Source organism: Taudactylus pleione, unplaced genomic scaffold (genome assembly GCF_031769625.1).
Source record: "Taudactylus pleione unplaced genomic scaffold, aTauple2 ptg001240l, whole genome shotgun sequence".
NCBI lineage: Eukaryota > Metazoa > Chordata > Amphibia > Anura > Myobatrachidae > Taudactylus > Taudactylus pleione.
Genome location: NW_028285640.1, coordinates 126419 through 145852, shown reverse-complemented (window position 1 = coordinate 145852; position 19434 = coordinate 126419). Strand labels below are relative to the sequence as shown.

The 19434-nt window shown below is 53.2% G+C and overlaps 1 protein-coding gene across 7 annotated transcripts in view; it reads left to right on the top strand.

Moving 5' to 3' along the window:
* NRBP2 (nuclear receptor binding protein 2) overlaps nt 1-14814 on the top strand; it is a 220245-nt gene extending 205431 nt beyond the window's left edge. For all 7 annotated transcript variants that reach the window (XM_088462449.1, XM_088462444.1, XM_088462447.1 and 4 more), the window contains 3 exons: nt 6615-6678; nt 13969-14024; nt 14292-14814. In XM_088462449.1, coding sequence (XP_088318575.1) covers nt 6615-6678; nt 13969-14024; nt 14292-14360 — 189 coding nt within the window. In that variant the 3' untranslated portion in view covers nt 14361-14814. The remainder of the gene's footprint in view (nt 1-6614; nt 6679-13968; nt 14025-14291) is intronic.
* The last annotated feature ends 4620 nt before the right edge of the window (nt 14815-19434 follow it).

Sequence of the window (19434 nt, the reverse complement as noted above, 5' to 3'; positions counted from 1 at the left end):
GACACAGAAGGGGAAGATAGGGAGGAGGGAGCATGAGGTGGGTTAGGATGAGAGCTGGAAGGCTATGATGAAGTAGGGGGTCTTGAGAGCCCGCTTGAAGATTTGTAGAGAGGTGGAGAGTCTGATGGGAAGCTGGAGAGAGTACCAAAGGTAGGGAGCAGCACGGGCAAAATCTCGGATGCGGGAGTGGGAGGAAGTAATCAGTTGGCAAGAGAGGCGGCATGCATTAGTTGAGTGAAGTGGACGGGCGGGAGTGTGAAGGGAGAGAAGGTCAGAAATGTATGCGGGAGAGGATTGGGTGAGGGCTTTGTAGGCGAATGTAAGAACCTTGAATTGGCATCTGAAGGGGAAGGGGAGCCAGTGTAGGGCTTGAAGGAGAGGGGAAGCAGATGTAGAACATCTGGAGAGAAAGATGAGCCGAGCAGCAGCATTGAGAACCGATTGTAGTGGAGAGAGGTGAGAGACTGGGAGGCCAGCTAGGAGAAGGTTACAGTAGTCCAATCTGGAGATGATCAGTGAGTGGATGAGGGTTTTAGTGGCATCCTGGGTGAGGAAGGGCCTAATCCTGGAGATATTTTTAATGTGAAAACGGCAGGACTGCGAGAGGTGCTGAATGTGCGGTTTAAAGGAGAGGGAGGAGTCTAGGATAACACCAAGACAGTGCACTTTGGGTCTCGAGGAGATAGTTGTGCCATCAATAGATAATGAAATTGTGGGAAGTGATGTAGTGGAAGAGGATGGGAAGATGATCAGCTCAGTCTTAGACATGTTAAGTCTAAGAAAGCGCTGGGACATCCACGAAGAGACAGCAGAGAGACAGTTGGAGATACGTGTAAGGAGCGAGAGGGAGAGCTCAGGGGTGGAAAGGTAAAATTGAGTATCATCAGCATAGAGATGATATTGGAGGTCAAAGGAGTTAATGAGTTCACCTAAAGAGGATGTATATAGGGAGAAAAGGAGAGGTCCAAGAACAGAACCTTGGGGAACTCCTACTGTTAGTGGAAGTAGGGGGGAAGTGGAGTCATGAGAGGACACAGTGAAGGAACGATCAGAGAGATAGGAGGAAAGCCAGGAGAGGGCAGTGCCACGTAAACCGAGAGAGTAAAGGATTTGCAGCAATAGAGGGTGGTCAACAGTGTCAAATTCAGCAGAGAGGTCAAGGAGAATGAGCAGAGAGTAGTGGCCCTTGGATTTGGCAGCAAGGAGGTCGTTGCTGACTTTCGTGAGGGCAGTTTCAGTGGAGTGGAGAGATCGGAAGCCAGATTGAAATGAGTCAAGGAGGGAGTGGGAGGAAAGAAATGTGGTAAGGCGGTTGTAGACAATACGCTCAAGGAGTTTGGAAGCAAAAGGGAGATGGGTCGATAGTTGGAAAGTATGTTAGGATCAAGGGTAAGTTTTTTAAGAATGGGGGAGACCAGAGCATGTTTGAATGCAGAAGGGACAGTGCCAGATGATAGGGAGAGATTAAGGAGGTGAGCCAGATGGGAACAGGCAGAAGGAGACAGGTGGGGAGGAGACGGGAATGGATAGGGTCAAGAGGGGAGGTGGAAGGAGGGGAGGACCGGATGAGGGCCGTGACTTCCTCTCCAGAAGCAGGGGAGAAGAATGTCAGAGTTGGTGAGACAGAAGGGGATGGGTGGTAAGGGCAAGGAGGGGGAGGAGTGCTGAGGGTCTGATGGGATATGATGTCCTCACGTATGGAGTCAATTTTAGATGTAAAGTAGGTGGCAAAGTCGAGGGCAGAGAGCGAGGAGGGGAAGGGCAGAGTAGGGAGTTGAAAGTGGCAAAGAGATGCTGGGGGTTTGAGGACTGGGAGGAGATGAGGTTCTTGAAATATTTTTGTTTGGAGAGAGACCGGGCAGCACTGTAGGAAGAGAGAATAAATTTGAAATGGAGGAAGTCAGCCTTAGAGCGTGACTTTCTCCACTGACGCACTGCAGTTCTTGAACACTTTTGTAGGTATCTGGTGCATTTGGAATGCCAGGGTTGTGGTGTGGATCTGTGAGGGTGAGTAGTTATTGCTGGAGCAACAGAATCAAGAGCAGAAGTAAGGGAGGAATTGTACAGGGAAGTAGCTTGTTCAGGACAGGAGAGAGAGATGATAGGGGAGAGAAGAGAGTCCAGCAGGGAGGAAAAAGCAACAGTGTCAATAGCCTCAATTTTACGCTTAGTAATGGTAGCCTTAGGAGTTAAAAGAGGGGAAGGAGAGAGGGATAGGTTAAAAGAGAGAAGATGATGGTCAGAGAGGGGGAATGGGCAATTGGAGTAATCAGAAATATCACAACGGTGAGTAAAGACCAGGTCAAGTGAGTGCCCACTCACATGGGAGGGTGATGAGGTCCATTGGGCGAGACCAAATGAAGAGGTGAGGGTAAGGAGTTTAGCTGCAGAGGATTCTGTGGGAATGTCAATAGGAATATTAAAATCACCTAGGATAATGGAGGGAAGATCTGAGGAGAGAAAGTGAGGGAACCAGGAAGCGAAGTTGTCAAGGAATTTGGAGGGAGAGCCAGGGGAACGGTAGATGACAGCTACTCTGAGGTTTACTGGTAGGAAGAGGCGTATAGCATGAACCTCAAATGTGGGGAATGTAAGGGATGGTTCAGAGGGTATTAGCTGGTAGGAATAACTGGTGGAGAGAAGGACCCCAACACCACCACCATGGTGACCCCCAGGCCGGGGTGTGTGGGAGAAGTTGAGGCCCCCAGAGGATAGAGCAGCAGGAGAAATGGTGTCAGAGGGTGAGATCCAAGTTTCAGTAATGGCTAGGAGATTCAGGGAGTTGGAGATAAAAATTACAGACTGACCTGGCATTCCAGAGGGCACAGGATAGAGCGATAGCATTTGTGTAGGAGATGTGAATAAGATTATCCGGGTTGCTGTAACGTGGAGGTAAGATTAATTTGGGGGACCGATATGAATAGAGTTTAGTGATGGTGCGGGCACCTGAGCTAGAAAGGGAACCTGTAGGAGGTTTCAGGGAGGGAGATGTGGATGGCAGTGGGGTGAAGTGACAGGGAGAGGAGTGTAGGAGGTGGGCAGGGAGGGAGATGTGGACGGCAGTGGGGTGAAGTGACAGGGAGAGGAGGGTAGGAGGTGGGCAGGGAGGGAGATGTGGGGTGAAGTGACAGGGAGAGGAGGGTAGGAGGTGGGCAGGGAGGGAGATGTGGGGTGAAGTGACAGGGAGAGGAGGGTAAGAGGTGGGCAGGGAGGGAGATGTGGATGGCAGTGGGGTGAAGTGACAGGGAGAGGAGGGTAGGAGGAGGGTTTGGTGGTGGGGTAGTAGGACAGAGGGGGGGTAGAACAGGAAGAAAGTGGAGTAATGAGTGAGGAGTGAAGAGTAGGCAGACAGAGGAGGGGGAGAAGGGGAGGAGGAGGTGGAAGAGATAAGGGGGAAAGGATAAAGGTGGAAGCAGGGGGCAGAACAGAGGATCAGGTAGAGACTGAGTGAGGAGGGAGTAGAAGAAAACCTTCTCATGGTGTTTATAAGTAAACAAGAGGAATGAAATTTGGAAATGTAAATGAGATATAAGTGCAAGAGATTTGTAGAAATGCAAGTGAAAAAACAGTGACCCTATAACCTGTCCCGTTACATGGCACCTGACCCTATAACCTGTCCCGTTACATGGCACCTGACCCTGTAACCTGTCCCGTTACATGGCACCTGTCCCTGTAACCTGTCCCGTTACATGGCACCTGACCCGTAACCTGTCCCGTTACATGGCACCCGACCCTATAACCTGTCCCGTTACATGGCACCTAACCCGTTACATGGCACCTGTCCCGTTACATGGCACCTGTCCTGTAACCTGTCCCGTTACATGGCACCTGACCCTATAACCTGTCCCGTTACATGGCACCTGACCCCATAACCTGTCCCGTTACATGGCACCTGACCCCATAACCTGTCCCGTTACATGGCACCTGTCCCCGTAACCTGTTCAGTTACATGACACCTGTCCCGTTACATGGCACCTGTCCCCGTAACCTGTCCCGTTACATGGCACCTGTCCCCGTAACCTGTCCCGTTACATGGCACCTGTCCCCGTAACCTGTCCCGTTACATGGCACCTGTCCCCGTAACCTGTCCCGTTACATGGCACCTGTCCCCGTGACCTGTCCCGTTACATGGCACCTGTCCCCGTGACCTGTCCCGTTACATGGCACCTGTCCCCGTGACCTGTCCCGTTACAGTGCACCTGTCCCCGTGACCTGTCCCGTTACAGTGCACCTGTCCCCGTGACCTGTCCCGTTACAGTGCACCTGTCCCCGTGACCTGTCCCGTTACATGGCACCTGTCCCCGTGACCTGTCCCGTTACATGGCACCTGTCCCCGTAGCCTGTCCCCTTACATGGCACCTGTCCCCGTAATCTGTCCCGTTACATGGCACCTGTCCCTGTAACCTGTCCCGTTACATGGCACCTGACCCGTAACCTGTCCCGTTACATGGCACCTGACCCGTAACCTGTCCCGTTACATGGCACCTGACCCTATAACCTGTCCCGTTACATGGCACCTGTCCCTTAACCTGTCCCGTTACATGGCACCTGTCCCGTTACATGGCACCTGTCCCTGTAACCTGTCCCGTTACATGGCACCTGACCCGTAACCTGTCCCGTTACATGGCACCTGACCCTATAACCTGTCCCGTTACATGGCACCTAACCCGTTACATGGCACCTGTCCCCGTAACCTGTCCCGTTACATGGCACCTGTCCCCGTAACCTGTCCCGTTACATGGCACCTGTCCCCGTAACCTGTCCCGTTACATGGCACCTGTCCCCGTAACCTGTCCCGTTACATGGCACCTGTCCCTGTAACCTGTCCCGTTACATGGCACCTAACCTGTCCCGTTGCATGGCACCTGTCCTGTAACCTATCCCGTTACATGGCACCTGACCATATAACCTGTCCCGTTACATGGCACCTGACCATATAACCTGTCCCGTTACATGGCACCTGACTCTGTAACCTGTCCCGTTACATGGCACCTGACCCTGTAACCTGTCCCGTTACATGGCACCTGACCCTGTAACCTGTCCCGTTACATGGCACCTGACACGTAACCTGTCCCGTTACATGGCACCTGCCCTGTAACCTGTCCCGTTACATGGCACCTGCCCCTTAACCTGTCCCGTTACATGGCACCTGTCCCTGTAACCTGTCCCGTTACATGGCACTTGTCCCTGTAACCTGTCCCGTTACATGGCACCTGACCCTGTAACCTGTCCCGTTACATGGCACCTAACCCGTTACATGGCACCTGTCCGCGTAACCTGTCCCGTTACATGGCACCTGTCCACGTAACCTGTCCCGTTACATGACACCTGTCCCCGTAACCTGTCCCGTTACATGGCACCTGTCCCTGTAACCTGTCCCGTTACATGGCACCTAACCTGTCCCGTTACATGGCACCTGACCCTATAACCTGTCCCGTTACATGGCACCTGACCCTATAACCTGTCCCGTTACATGGCACCTGACCCTATAACCTGTCCCGTTACATGGCACCTGACCCTGTAACCTGTCCCGTTACATGGCACCTGACCCTGTAACCTGTCCCGTTACATGGCACCTGACCCTGTAACCTGTCCTGTTACATGGCACCTGGCCCATAACCTGTCCCGTTACATGGCACCTGTCCCTGTAACCTGTCCCGTTACATGGCACCTGATCCATAACCTGTCCCGTTACATGGCACCTGACCCTATAACTTGTCCCGTTACATGGCACCTAACCCGTTACATGGCACCTGTCCCCGTAACCTGTCCCGTTACATGGCACCTGTCCCCTTAACCTGTCCCGTTACATGGCACCTGTCCCTGTAACCTGTCCCGTTACATGGCACCTGTCCTTGTAACCTGTCCCGTTACATGGCACCTTACCTGTCCCGTTACATGGCACCTGTCCCGTTACATGGCACCTGACCCCATAACCTGTCCCGTTACATGGCACCTGACCCCATAACCTGTCCCGTTACATGGCACCTGTCCCCGTAACCTGTTCAGTTACATGACACCTGTCCCGTTACATGGCACCTGTCCCCGTAACCTGTCCCGTTACATGGCACCTGTCCCCGTAACCTGTCCCCTTACATGGCACCTGTCCCCGTAGCCTGTCCCCTTACGTGGCACCTGTCCCCTTACGTGGCACCTGTCCCCGTAACCTGTCCCCTTACGTGGCACCTGTCCCCGTAACCTGTCCCCTTACGTGGCACCTGTCCCCGTAACCTGTCCCCTTACGTGGCACCTGTCCCCGTAACCTGTCCCCTTACGTGGCACCTGTCCCCGTAACCTGTCCCCTTACGTGGCACCTGTCCCCGTAACCTGTCCCCTTACGTGGCACCTGTCCCGCTACGTGGCACCTGATCCCGTAACCTGTCCCGCTACGTGGCACCTGATCCCGTAACCTGTCCCGTTACGTGGCACCTGATCCCGTAACCTGTCCCGTTACGTGGCACCTGATCCCGTAACCTGTCCCGTTACGTGGCACCTGTCCCCGTAACCTGTCCCGTTACATGGCACCTGTCCCGTTACATGGCACCAGATCCTCACCTCTCCTATACAGCAATTCCTCTTACAAGGACAATGACTGAATGTTTTCTGTTGCTCAGCTCACTTTATACCTTAAAATGGAGGACAAGTTACACAGACACCTGAGCTGCGACCTGCTGCCCAGTAAGTACCAAACCTGTGGTGATAATTGTGAATGATTGCTTCATGCTAATAGTATAGAATACCATAATACAGAAATAACACGTACTCAGGTGTAACTTATACTGTACTACTCCAATAACCATGTCACTAGGTGAGCTGATTAGTAAGTAACACTCTCCATCTTCTCCCGGATACAGCGTACATCACACAGTCTACCCGCGTCCTACACACTACAGATACAGCTGTCATTTCTACCTCAGGGTCTTTAGGGATCCACAGGGATACCGTGGGGTATAGGGCTTGGCTCCTGCCATGGGCACCACATAGTTAAAAATCTCCGTCCCAGGATGCATCGGGCCCCCTCCTATACCCCGCTCCCAGACCAAGGTACCTCAGTTTCAATAGGTGCCCAGCCGGAGCTGGGTCATCACAAGGGGGGTTGTGTGTTCACAGCCCCTGTAGATCTTCAAGAGCGGTAGCGGATGTCCATGCTACCGCTCCGACACCCCCGCCTGCGCCGACCACCGGTAGCGATCCGGGGAACTTGGCGGGCTCTTGGGGATTCTAGCTAGTGGAACCCCCGGGGGCCATGGACTGTGGCCGGATGTACGGGGGGCTGCATAAGGTAAGCAGCGGCTGTCTGCGGTAGGCACCCGCTGACTCACAGTCCAGCGTCCCTAAGACTGGGGGCTCCCTGGGGACGGCAGTATAGTGGAGCCAGGCGGATGCCTGCGCTCACACTAGACCACCAGGGATGCAGGGCTGGAGCGGTGCGGAATACGCTCCAGCATCCCGGGGGTTAATGGCCTGCCAGGGGAGGATGCCTTCCCTGTAGCGCACAGGAGGCTCCTCCCCATCACTGCTCTCCGGCGCCTTACATTGAGGTTTTGGCGGGCTGAGGCAGTGATCCTCCTCAGGCCCGCCTCCCTTCATCCTCCGGCGGCCATTTTATGTGACAGACGCTGTGGTGACAGGGTGCGGAGCCTGGGGTGCCCCTTACATACCTCTCCTCCCAGTAAGGTCAGCGTATGTAGCACTATCACTGCCAGGCTGTAAGTCTGTGTAAGTGATAGTGCACTTAGTGCAGCGTTTCTGCATTGTATGTGACTTTATGCTAGCGCTGTGTGTGTGATTTTCTCCTGTCAGCCATTTTAGCTATCCCTATTTCTTCTTCCTGACCAGCCCTCTCGGTGCCAGTACTGTCAGGGTGGGACTCTGCCTCACAGTATAAAGTGTTATTACTGTGAGAGAGTCACATACCACTATGTCCAGTAAAACCGGTGTGGGGGAGGGGACGGTACTTCAGGATGGGTTATGTGCTGCATGTTTGGCCGTCCCTGGTACCTCTGCTGTACCCAGCACCTCCCAGGAACCACCTTGGGCTTGTTTTGCGCAAGCCTTGACTGTCCTTGTAAATAGGCTGGCAGTCCCTCCTGCGTTTGCCCAATTGGGGTTCGCACAACAGGCGGTAGTCCTGCCTCCAGTTCTAGGGGTTCCGGGGCCGATAGTAGGCTAAGTCTAGTATATACATTCCAGGCCTCATACGGGCAGTCCGTGCGGCCATGGTAATTACTGGCGACATCTTACCTGCAGCGCCTACTCATGCTTATTTTAAGGAGGTTAAAGGAGCTGCAGCAGTGTTTCCTCTATCTGGTCAGCTAGTTGATCACATGGAGGAGGCCTGGAAATCTCCGGGAAAGAGATTTCAACCTCACAAGCGCCTGGCCCGTGCATACCCCTTTGCAGAAGATTATTTCACTTAATGGGAGTCTCCTCCTCAGGTGGATTCTCATGTGACGCTCTTAGTAAAGAGCGCGACTCTACCTATGCTGTCAATGTCTTCTCTGACGGACGCTACAGACCGTAAGGTGGAGGTTTGCCTTAAATCTATCTACTCCCTCGCTGGAGGAGCATCTAGACCAGCTATGGCTGTCTGCTGGGTGGCCCAGGCTATGGAAAGATGGGCGGACGCATTGGAAGCATCATTTGCTTCTGAGGGTACCAGTGAACAGGTTGTGTTAGTGGGTAACCTTCGGGATTCCGCTACGTACATTAACGAAGCAGCTTTGGATTTGAGCCTGCTTACTTCTAGGATTTCTGCGGCTGCTGTGGCCGCTCGACGCTCCTTGTGGTTACGGTCTTGGAGGGCGGACGCTGAATCCAAGAAAGACTTGGAATGCTTACCCTACAATGGGCAGGTCCTGTTTGGGCCAGCTTTGGACAAGATAGTGGACACGCTGGCAGCTGCCAAATCTGCATGTCTACCTTCAGCCCTGACTCCGTCTGAATCTAAAAATCCGTCCTTTCGGCTCTATCGCCCTCCGGGAAAATCTAAGGTTCAGTCCTTTCCGAGACCTTCAGGCCCCAAAAAGACAGCTAAGACCAAGAAACAAGCTTGGAGTACCAGACGTCCAGCTGCCAAGCCGGACGACAAACCCTCAGCCTGACGGGTTGGGCCTCCCCTTGGGGGACCGACTTCTGCGATACGCCCAGTGTTGATACAAAACCACCACAGACACTTGTGTAAGGGAGGTGGTATCTCAGGGATGTGCCCTCCCCTTCCGCAGAAGGCCTCCTCATCAATTCTTTGTAGCAAGCCGTCCTTCAGATCCAACGAAGGCTCTAGCGATCCAAGAGACGGTGCGCTCTATGCTTCAGATGGGAGTAATAGAGCCTGTTCCGTTATCCCTGAGGGGGACTGGATATTACTCCAACCTTTTTCTGGTTCAAAAGCCTGCCAATAAACAGACTTTGGAACGCTGGATTTGCATGGCTATCTCTGAGGCATACACTCATGAGGGGCTTCCAGTGCCACCCTCTGTGAAAGCTCATTCTACAAGAGCTGTGGGACCTTCGTGGGCAGCTTGACGTGGCACCTCAGCTGTTCAGCTTTGTAAGGCGGCAACGTGGTCCTCTGTCCATACTTTCGTCAAGCATTACGCCTTTGACACATTTGCTTCTCAGGATGCTTCCTTCGGGAGGCGGGTTCTCCTCTCGGCACAGGAGCGTCCCGCCCCTTGAAGGATACTGCTTTGGGATATCCCCAAGGTATCCCTGTGGATCCCTAAGGACCCTGAGGTAGAAAACAGGAGATAAGGTAAGAACTTACCTTTGTTATCTCTGTTTCTACGAAGTCCTTAGGGTCCACAGGGCGCCCGCCCTGATGCCCTGTGCTTCTGTAGGGTGTTGTTCTGGTTGCCAGTTTCTGTCTCCTTTTTCTGTGAGAATGTGAATCTTGTGTGTTCCAGACTTTCTTCCTTTTTTCCTCTCTCCCGGCCTATGGCTTGGTACTAAAACTGAGGTGCCTTGGCCTGGGGGCGGGGTATAGGAGGGGGCCCGGTGCATCCTGGTACGGAGATTTTTAACTGTGTGGTACCCATGGCAGGAGCCAAGCCCTATACCCCAAGGTATCCCTGTGGACCCTAAGGACTTTGTAGAAACAGAGATAACAAAGGTAAGTTCTTACCATATCTCCTGTTTTCTCCTAATGCTGGGACTACTACATCTACATTACTGCGTCCAACACATTATGAATGCTGTACAGTCGGGAAGTTGAAGGTCACTATGACCACACTCACAATGTTAATACAGCCCTGTCCTCACTAACACATTACCTATCTCCTGATATACTCTGTGCTGCTGGGGAACCTGTTCCTCCCACTATATAACTCTGTGATTTCTCACTTTCCTCCACTATCCTCCTTATACATTCATATTGCCCCAATTGCATGCAACCCTGCACTAACACATGCGAGGACAGGTCACTGCCCCCCACCCCAACATACATGAACTCATTTCCTGAAATATTTTGTGCTGCTGTGGAAATTACAGTAACTTTATTGGTTGTTTGAACATCACTTTAAAACTGGGGATGCATAGAGTAACAGGATATGAAGACTGATAGGAACAAGCCAGTCAGGCCCATCTTACAAATAGTGTAAATGAAGGGACTGTAGATGCTGCTACTGTACCACTCGCTCAGGGAGACGCACATTCCCACTCTCCTATAGCCGATGCTGCTACTGTACCACTCGCTCAGGGAGACGCACATTCCCACTCTCCTATAGCCGATGCTGCTACTGTACCACTCGCTCAGGGAGACGCACATTCCCACTCTCCTATATCCGATGCTGCTACTGTACCACTCGCTCAGGGAGACGCTTCATTCCCACTCTCCTATAGCCGATGCTGCTACTGTACCACTCGCTCAGGGAGACGCACATTCCCACTCTCCTATAGCCGATGCTGCTACTGTACCACTCGCTCTTGGAGACGCACATTCCCACTCTCCTATAGCCGATGCTGCTACTGTACCACTCGCTCAGGGAGACGCACATTCCCACTCTCCTATAGCCGATGCTGCTACTGTACCACTCGCTCAGGGAGACGCACAATCCCACTCTCCTATAGCCGATGCTGCTACTGTACCACTCGCTCAGGGAGACGCACATTCCCACTCTCCTATAGCCGATGCTGCTACTGTACCACTCGCTCAGGGAGACGCACATTCCCACTCTCCTATAGCCGATGCTGCTACTGTACCACTCGCTCAGGGAGACGCACATTCCCACTCTCCTATCGCCGATGCTGCTACTGTACCACTCGCTCAGGGAGACGCACATTCCCACTCTCCTATAGCCGATGCTGCTACTGTACCACTCGCTCAGGGAGACGCACATTCCCGCTCTCCTATAGCCGATGCTGCTACTGTACCACTCACTCAGGGAGACGCACATTCCCACTCTCCTATAGCCGATGCTGCTACTGTACCACTCGCTCAGGGAGACGCACATTCCCGCTCTCCTATAGCCGATGCTGCTACTGTACCACTCGCTCAGGGAGACGCACATTCCCACTCTCCTATAGCCGATGCTGCTACTGTACCACTCGCTCAGGGAGACGCACATTTCCACTCTCCTATAGCCGATGCTGCTACTGTACCACTCGCTCAGGGAGACGCACATTCCCACTCTCCTATAGCCGATGCTGCTACTGTACCACTCGCTCAGGGAGACGCACATTCCCACTCTCCTATAGCCGATGCTGCTACTGTACCACTCGCTCAGGGAGACGCTTCATTCCCACTCTCCTATAGCCGATGCTGCTACTGTACCACTCGCTCAGGGAGACGCACATTCCCACTCTCCTATAGCCGATGCTGCTACTGTACCACTCGCTCAGGGAGACGCACATTCCCACTCTCCTATAGCCGATGCTGCTACTGTACCACTCGCTCAGGGAGACGCACATTCCCACTCTCCTATAGCCGATGCTGCTACTGTACCACTCGCTCAGGGAGACGCTTCATTCCCACTCTCCTATAGCCGATGCTGCTACTGTACCACTCGCTCAGGGAGACGCACATTCCCACTCTCCTATAGCCGATGCTGCTACTGTACCACTCGCTCTTGGAGACGCACATTCCCACTCTCCTATAGCCGATGCTGCTACTGTACCACTCGCTCAGGGAGACGCACATTCCCACTCTCCTATAGCCGATGCTGCTACTGTACCACTCGCTCAGGGAGACGCACAATCCCACTCTCCTATAGCCGATGCTGCTACTGTACCACTCGCTCAGGGAGACGCACATTCCCACTCTCCTATAGCCGATGCTGCTACTGTACCACTCGCTCAGGGAGACGCACATTCCCACTCTCCTATCGCCGATGCTGCTACTGTACCACTCGCTCAGGGAGACGCACATTCCCACTCTCCTATAGCCGATGCTGCTACTGTACCACTCGCTCAGGGAGACGCACATTCCCGCTCTCCTATAGCCGATGCTGCTACTGTACCACTCACTCAGGGAGACGCACATTCCCACTCTCCTATAGCCGATGCTGCTACTGTACCACTCGCTCAGGGAGACGCACATTCCCGCTCTCCTATAGCCGATGCTGCTACTGTACCACTCGCTCAGGGAGACGCACATTCCCACTCTCCTATAGCCGATGCTGCTACTGTACCACTCGCTCAGGGAGACGCACATTTCCACTCTCCTATAGCCGATGCTGCTACTGTACCACTCGCTCAGGGAGACGCACATTCCCACTCTCCTATAGCCGATGCTGCTACTGTACCACTCGCTCAGGGAGACGCACATTCCCACTCTCCTATAGCCGATGCTGCTACTGTACCACTCGCTCGGGGAGACGCACATTCCCACTCTCCTATAGCCGATGCTGCTACTGTACCACTCGCTCAGGGAGACGCACATTCCCACTCTCCTATAGCCGATGCTGCTACTGTACCACTCGCTCAGGGAGACGCTTCATTCCCACTCTCCTATAGCCGATGCTGCTACTGTACCACTCGCTCAGGGAGACGCACATTCCCACTCTCCTATAGCCGATGCTGCTACTGTACCACTCGCTCAGGGAGACGCACATTCCCACTCTCCTATAGCCGATGCTGCTACTGTACCACTCGCTCAGGGAGACGCACATTCCCACTCTCCTATAGCCGATGCTGCTACTGTACCACTCGCTCAGGGAGACGCTTCATTCCCACTCTCCTATAGCCGATGCTGCTACTGTACCACTCGCTCAGGGAGACGCACATTCCCACTCTCCTATAGCCGATGCTGCTACTGTACCACTCGCTCAGGGAGACGCACATTCCCGCTCTCCTATAGCCGATGCTGCTACTGTACCATTCGCTCAGGGAGACGCACATTCCCGCTCTCCTATAGCCGATGCTGCTACTGTACCACTCGCTCATGGAGACGCACATTCCCACTCTCCTATAGCCGATGCTGCTACTGTACCACTCGCTGAGGGATACGCACATTCCCACTCTCCTATAGCCGATGCTGCTACTGTACCACTCGCTCATGGAGACGCACATTCCCGCTCTCCTATAGCCGATGCTGCTACTGTACTACTCGCTCAGGGAGACGCACATTCCCACTCTCCTATAGCCGATGCTGCTACTGTACCACTCGCTCAGGGAGACGCACATTCCCACTCTCCTATAGCCGACTCTGCTACTGTACCACTCGCTGAGGGATACGCACATTCCCACTCTCCTATAGCCGATGCTGCTACTGTACCACTCGCTCATGGAGACGCACATTCCCGCTCTCCTATAGCCGATGCTGCTACTATACCACTCGCTCAGGGAGACGCACATTCCCACTCTCCTATCGCCGATGCTGCTACTGTACCACTCGCTCAGAGAGACGCACATTCCCACTCTCCTATAGCTGATGCTGCTACAAGTTAGAGAACTGCTGAAATTGTTCTTAGGATAAGTCATTCCCTTGTAGACTGTGCCGGAAATTGAACAATCTGTTTACTCTTCCCTCAGGTGAAAGTTCCGAGACGCTCGCCTCCGAGCTGGTGCATTACGGCTTCATCAGTGAGGTGCTTATTCCCCCAAATTCCCTTTCTGACTCCTTCTGTCCCTGCCGGGGACCAGAATCTACCCTGACCATTGGTGTGGGCTTCCCCTTCAGGTTCTGTTACTTCAGTGTAAAACCTCAGATGGTGTCACACATCCTGGGTCTCGTGTCCCTGTGAATAAATGTAGCTGGGGGCTGTGTTACTGTTTTGGGGCCTGTGACTCTCTCTATTTCACTAAGTTATATGACTGGCTTTAATAGTGTTCTGTTCCATCTTTTATTTCACCAGGATGACTGTCAGAAGATGACCAACTTCCTGGAGGAAGCCCTACACACACAGCGCCACCCTCTCAACTGATGGCGGCGGCACCAGTGATGTGTCAGACTAGGGCAGCAGGGGAGCTTGTGTTCTGAGGGACAAGCTCGGAATGTCACAGGGCCACAGTTGTCTTCTGCCAGGGTGCGTCCGAGAGGAGGAGGCAACGGCTAAATCCAGCCTTGAGGAGCTCCCACAGATAGGACTGTGGCACTCCCTAGCAGAGTCGCTGGGTTCGGCAATAAGGAAACAGATTGCGCTGAAGGAGGAACCTCGCCGGCTTCCTAACCGCATTGTGTCATAGGTCTCTTGGCAATCTGAGTGACTAACTGTGCAGTCTCTGCTACTTGTGTAAAGAGCTCTATGTGAGCAGTCCACACTTAACCATCCTACAAACAAATGTCCTTGTGTTTCATTGCATACTAAGCTGATTTTCCAGAACTCGCTGCAGAGGAGTAATATCTGTTTTTGCAATAATAAAGACTGAGAGATGCTACAGGGTGAGATGATCAGCAAAGGTGTCCTTCAGTGTTAGATGGTTGATCAGAGCGGTTATTCAGTATAATAGTTTCTGGAAAGTGTGTAATAATGGTGATCCCACGATGCCAGAATTTTACTTTTCAAAGTAGCTAAAATATACTAAAGTGCAAGTCCTATAAGATAGCAATTTAGACAAACTGGATGTGAAGTAAAGATGACGGTGTAACATTGAGCAGGAAGGATGTATTGTAAAAATGGCGTGGATAACTGAGCAGGAGGGATGAGGAGTAAAAGTGGTGGTGAAACACTGAGCAGGAGGGCTGTGGAGTACTGTAAGGATGGTGGAGGTGGCACTCTGAGCATGAGGGCTATGCAGTAAGGGTTGTGGTAAAACTATGAACAGGAGGGCTTTGGAATAAGAGTCATGGTGAAACACTGAGCAGGAGAGCTGTGCAGTAAGAGTCATAGTAAAGCTCTGAGCAGGAGGGTTGGTCATGGTGAAACACTGAGCAAGAGGGCAGTGGATTAAGAGTTGATGTACCTTTGAGCAGGAGGGCTGCGGAGTAAGTGTTATGGTGAAACACTGAGCAGGAGGGATGAGGAGTAAGGGTTATGGTGAAACACTGAGCAAGAGGACTGTGGATTAAGAGTCTAGATGAAACTCTGAGCAGGAGGGATGTGGAGTAAGGGTTGTGGTGAAACACTGGGCAGGAGGGATGAGGAGTAAGGGTCATGGTGAAACACTGAGCAGGAGAGATGAGAAGTAACGGTCATGGTGAAACACTGAGCAAGAGGACTGTGGATTAAGAGTCTAGATGAAACTCTGAGCAGGAGGGATGTGGAGTAAGGGTTGTGGTGAAACACTGGGCAGGAGGGATGAGGAGTAAGGGTCATGGTGAAACTTTGAGCAGGAGGGATGCGGAGTAAAGGTTGTGGTGAAACACTGAGTAAGTGGGATGAGGAGTAAGGGTTGTGGTGAAACACTGAGCAAGAGGGATGAGGAGTAAGGGTCGTGGTGAAACAGGAGGGATGTGGAGTAAGGGTCATGGTGAAACAGCAGGAGGGATGAGGAGTAAATGTTGTGGTGAAACACTGAGCAGGAGGGATGAGGAGTAAGGATCGTGGTGAAACACTGAGCAAGAGTCTTGATGAACCTCTGAGCAGGAGGGATGAGGAGTAAGGGTCATGGTGAAACACTGAGCAGGAGAGATGAGAAGTAACGGTCATGGTGAAACACTGAGCAAGAGGACTGTGGATTAAGAGTCTTGATGAACCTCTGAGCAGGAGGGATGAGGAGTAAGGGTCATGGTGAAACACTGAGCAGGAGAGATGAGAAGTAACGGTCATGGTGAAACACTGAGCAAGAGGACTGTGGATTAAGAGTCTTGATGAACCTCTGAGCAGGAGGGATGAGGAATAAGGGTTGTGGTGAAACACTGAGCAGGAGGGATGAGGAGTAAGGGTCATGGTGAAACTTTGAGCAGGAGGGATGCGGAGTAAAGGTTGTGGTGAAACACCGAGTAAGTATTTTTTTTTTTTTGCCCTTCTGCTGTGGTGAAACACTGAGCAAGAGGGATGAGGAGTAAGGGTCGTGGTAAAACAGGAGGGATGTGGAGTAAGGGAAGTGTCGTGGTGAAATACTGAGCAGCAGAGATGAGGCGTAAGGCTCGTGGTGAAACTATGTAGGTTAGAAGTAACGATCTTGGTGAAATACTGAGTAGGAAAGATAGGAGTAAGGGTCATGGTGAAACACTAAGAGGGATGAAGAGTAAGGGCCATGGTGAAACTGAGCAGGAGGAATATGGACTAAGGCTCGTGTTGAAACTATGTAGGTTAGAAGAGGAGTAAGGATCTTGGTCAGGGTGGATGTAGAGTAAGGGTCCTGGTGAAATAGTAGGAGTAGGAGGGCTATGCAGTAAGGGTCATAGTAAAACTGAGCAGGAGGGCTGTGCAGTAAGGATTGTGGTGAAGCGCTGAGCAGGAGGGCTGTGCAGTAAGGATTGCGGTGAAGCGCTGAGCAGGAGGGCTGTGCAGTAAGTAAGGATTGTGGTGAAGCGCAGAGCAGGAGGGCTGTGCAGTAAGGATCGTGGAGAAGCGCTGAGCAGGAGGGCTGTGCAGTACGGATTGTGGTGAAGCGCTGAGCAGGAGGGCTGTGTAGTAAGGATCGTGGTGAAGCGCTGTGCAGGAGGGCTGTGCAGTAAGGATCGTGGAGAAGCGCTGAGCAGGAGGGCTGTGCAGTACGGATTGTGGTGAAGTGCTGAGCAGGAGGGCTGTGTAGTAAGGATCGTGGTGAAGCGCTGCGCAGGAGGGCTGTGCAGTAAGGAGTGTGGTGAAGCGCTGAGCAGGAGGGCTGTGCAGTAAGGATCGTGGTGAGGCGCTGAGCAGGAGGACTGTGCAGTAAGGATTGTAGTGAAGCTCTGAGCAGGAGGGCTGTGCAGTAAGGATAGTGGTGAAGCACTGAGCAGGAGGTCTGCGGTGAAGCGCTGAGCAGGAGGGCTGCGCAGTAAGGATTGCGGTGAGGCGCTGAGCAGGAGGGCTGCGCAGTAAGGATTGCGGTGAAGCGCTGAGCAGGAGGGCTGCACAGTAAGGATTGCGGTGAAGCGCTGAGCAGGAGGGCTGCGCAGTAAGGATCGTGGTGAAGCGCTGAGCAGGAGGGCTGTGCAGTAAGGATCGTGGTGAGGCGCTGAGCAGGAGGGCTGTGCAGTAAGGATTGTGGTGAAGCTCTGAGCAGAAGGGCTGTGCAGTAAGGATTGTGGTGAAGCACTGAGCAGGAGGGCTGCGCAGTAAGGATTGTGGTGAAGCGCTGAGGAGGAGGGCTGCGGTGAAGCGCTGAGCAGGAGGGCTGCGCAGTAAGGATTGTGGTGAAGCGCTGAGCAGGAGGGCTGTGCAGTAAGGAGTGTGGTGAAGAGCTGAGCAGGAGGGCTGTGCAGTAAGGATTGTGGTGAAGCGCTGAGCAGGAGGGCTGTGCAGTGAGTATGGTGAAGCGCTGAGCAGGGGGGCTGTGCAGTAAGGATTGTGGTGAAGTGCTGAGCAGAAGGGCTGTGCAGTAAGGATTTCGGTGAAGCGCTGAGCAGGAGGGCTGTGCAGTAAGGATTGTGGTAAAGCACTGAGCAGGAGGGCTGTGCAGTAAGGATTGTGGTGAAGCGCTGAGCAGGAGGGCTGTGCAGTAAGGATTGTGGTGAAGCGCTGAGCAGGAGGGCTGTGCAGTAAGGATTGTGGTGAAGCGCTGAGCTGGAGGGCTATGCAGTAAGGATTGTGGTGAAGCGCTGAAGGAGGCTGTGCAGTAAGGATTGTGGTGAAGCCCTGAGCAGGAGGGCTGTGCTGTAAGGATTGTGGTGAAGTGCTGAGTAGGAGGACTGTGCAGTAGGGATTGTGGTGAAGTGTTGAGCAGGAGGGCTGTGCAGTAAGAATTTCGGTGAAGCGCTGAGCAGGAGGGCTGTGCAGTAAGGATTGTGGTGAAGCGCTGAGCAGGAGGGCTGTGCAGTAAGGATTGTGGTGAAGCACTGAGCAGGAGGGCTGCGCAGTAAGGATTGTGGTGAAGCTCTGAGCAGAAGGGCTGTGCAGTAAGGATTGTGGTGAAGCACTGAGCAGGAGGGCTGCGCAGTAAGGATTGTGGTGAAGCGCTGAGGAGGAGGGCTGCGGTGAAGCGCTGAGCAGGAGGGCTGCGCAGTAAGGATTGTGGTGAAGCGCTGAGCAGGAGGGCTGTGCAGTAAGGAGTGTGGTGAAGAGCTGAGCAGGAGGGCTGTGCAGTAAGGATTGTGGTGAAGCGCTGAGCAGGAGGGCTGTGCAGTGAGTATGGTGAAGCGCTGAGCAGGAGGGCTGTGCAGTAAGGAGTGTGGTGAAGAGCTGAGCAGGAGGGCTGTGCAGTAAGGATTGTGGTGAAGCGCTGAGCAGGAGGGCTGTGCAGTGAGTATGGTGAAGCGCTGAGCTCGGGGGCTGTGCAGTAAGGATTGTGGTGAAGTGCTGAGCAGAAGGGCTGTGCAGTAAGGATTTCGGTGAAGCGCTGAGCAGGAGGGCTGTGCAGTAAGGATTGTGGTAAAGCACTGAGCAGGAGGGCTGTGCAGTAAGGATTGTGGTGAAGCGCTGAGCAGGAGGGCTGTGCAGTAAGGATTGTGGTGAAGCGCTGAGCAGGAGGGCTGTGCAGTAAGGATTGTGGTGAAGCGCTGAGCTGGAGGGCTATGCAGTAAGGATTGTGGTGAAGCGCTGAAGGAGGGCTGTGCAGTAAGGATTGTGGTGAAGCCCTGAGCAGGAGGGCTGTGCTGTAAGGATTGTGGTGAAGTGCTGAGTAGGAGGACTGTGCAGTAGGGATTGTGGTGAAGTGTTGAGCAGGAGGGCTGTGCAGTAAGAATTTCGGTGAAGCGCTGAGCAGGAGGGCTGTGCAGTAAGGATTGTGGTGAAGCGCTGAGCAGGAGGGCTGTGCAGTAAGGATTGTGGTGAAGCGCTGAGCAGGAGGGCTGTGCAGTAAGGATTGTGGTGAAGCGCTGAGCAGGAGGGCTATGCAGTAAGGATTGTGGTGAAGCGCTGAGCAGGAGGGCTGTGCAGTAAGGATTGCGGTGAAGCTTTGAGCAGGAGGGCTGTGCAGTAAGGATTGCGGTGGAACATTGAGCAGGAGGGCTGTGCAGTAAGGATTGCGGTG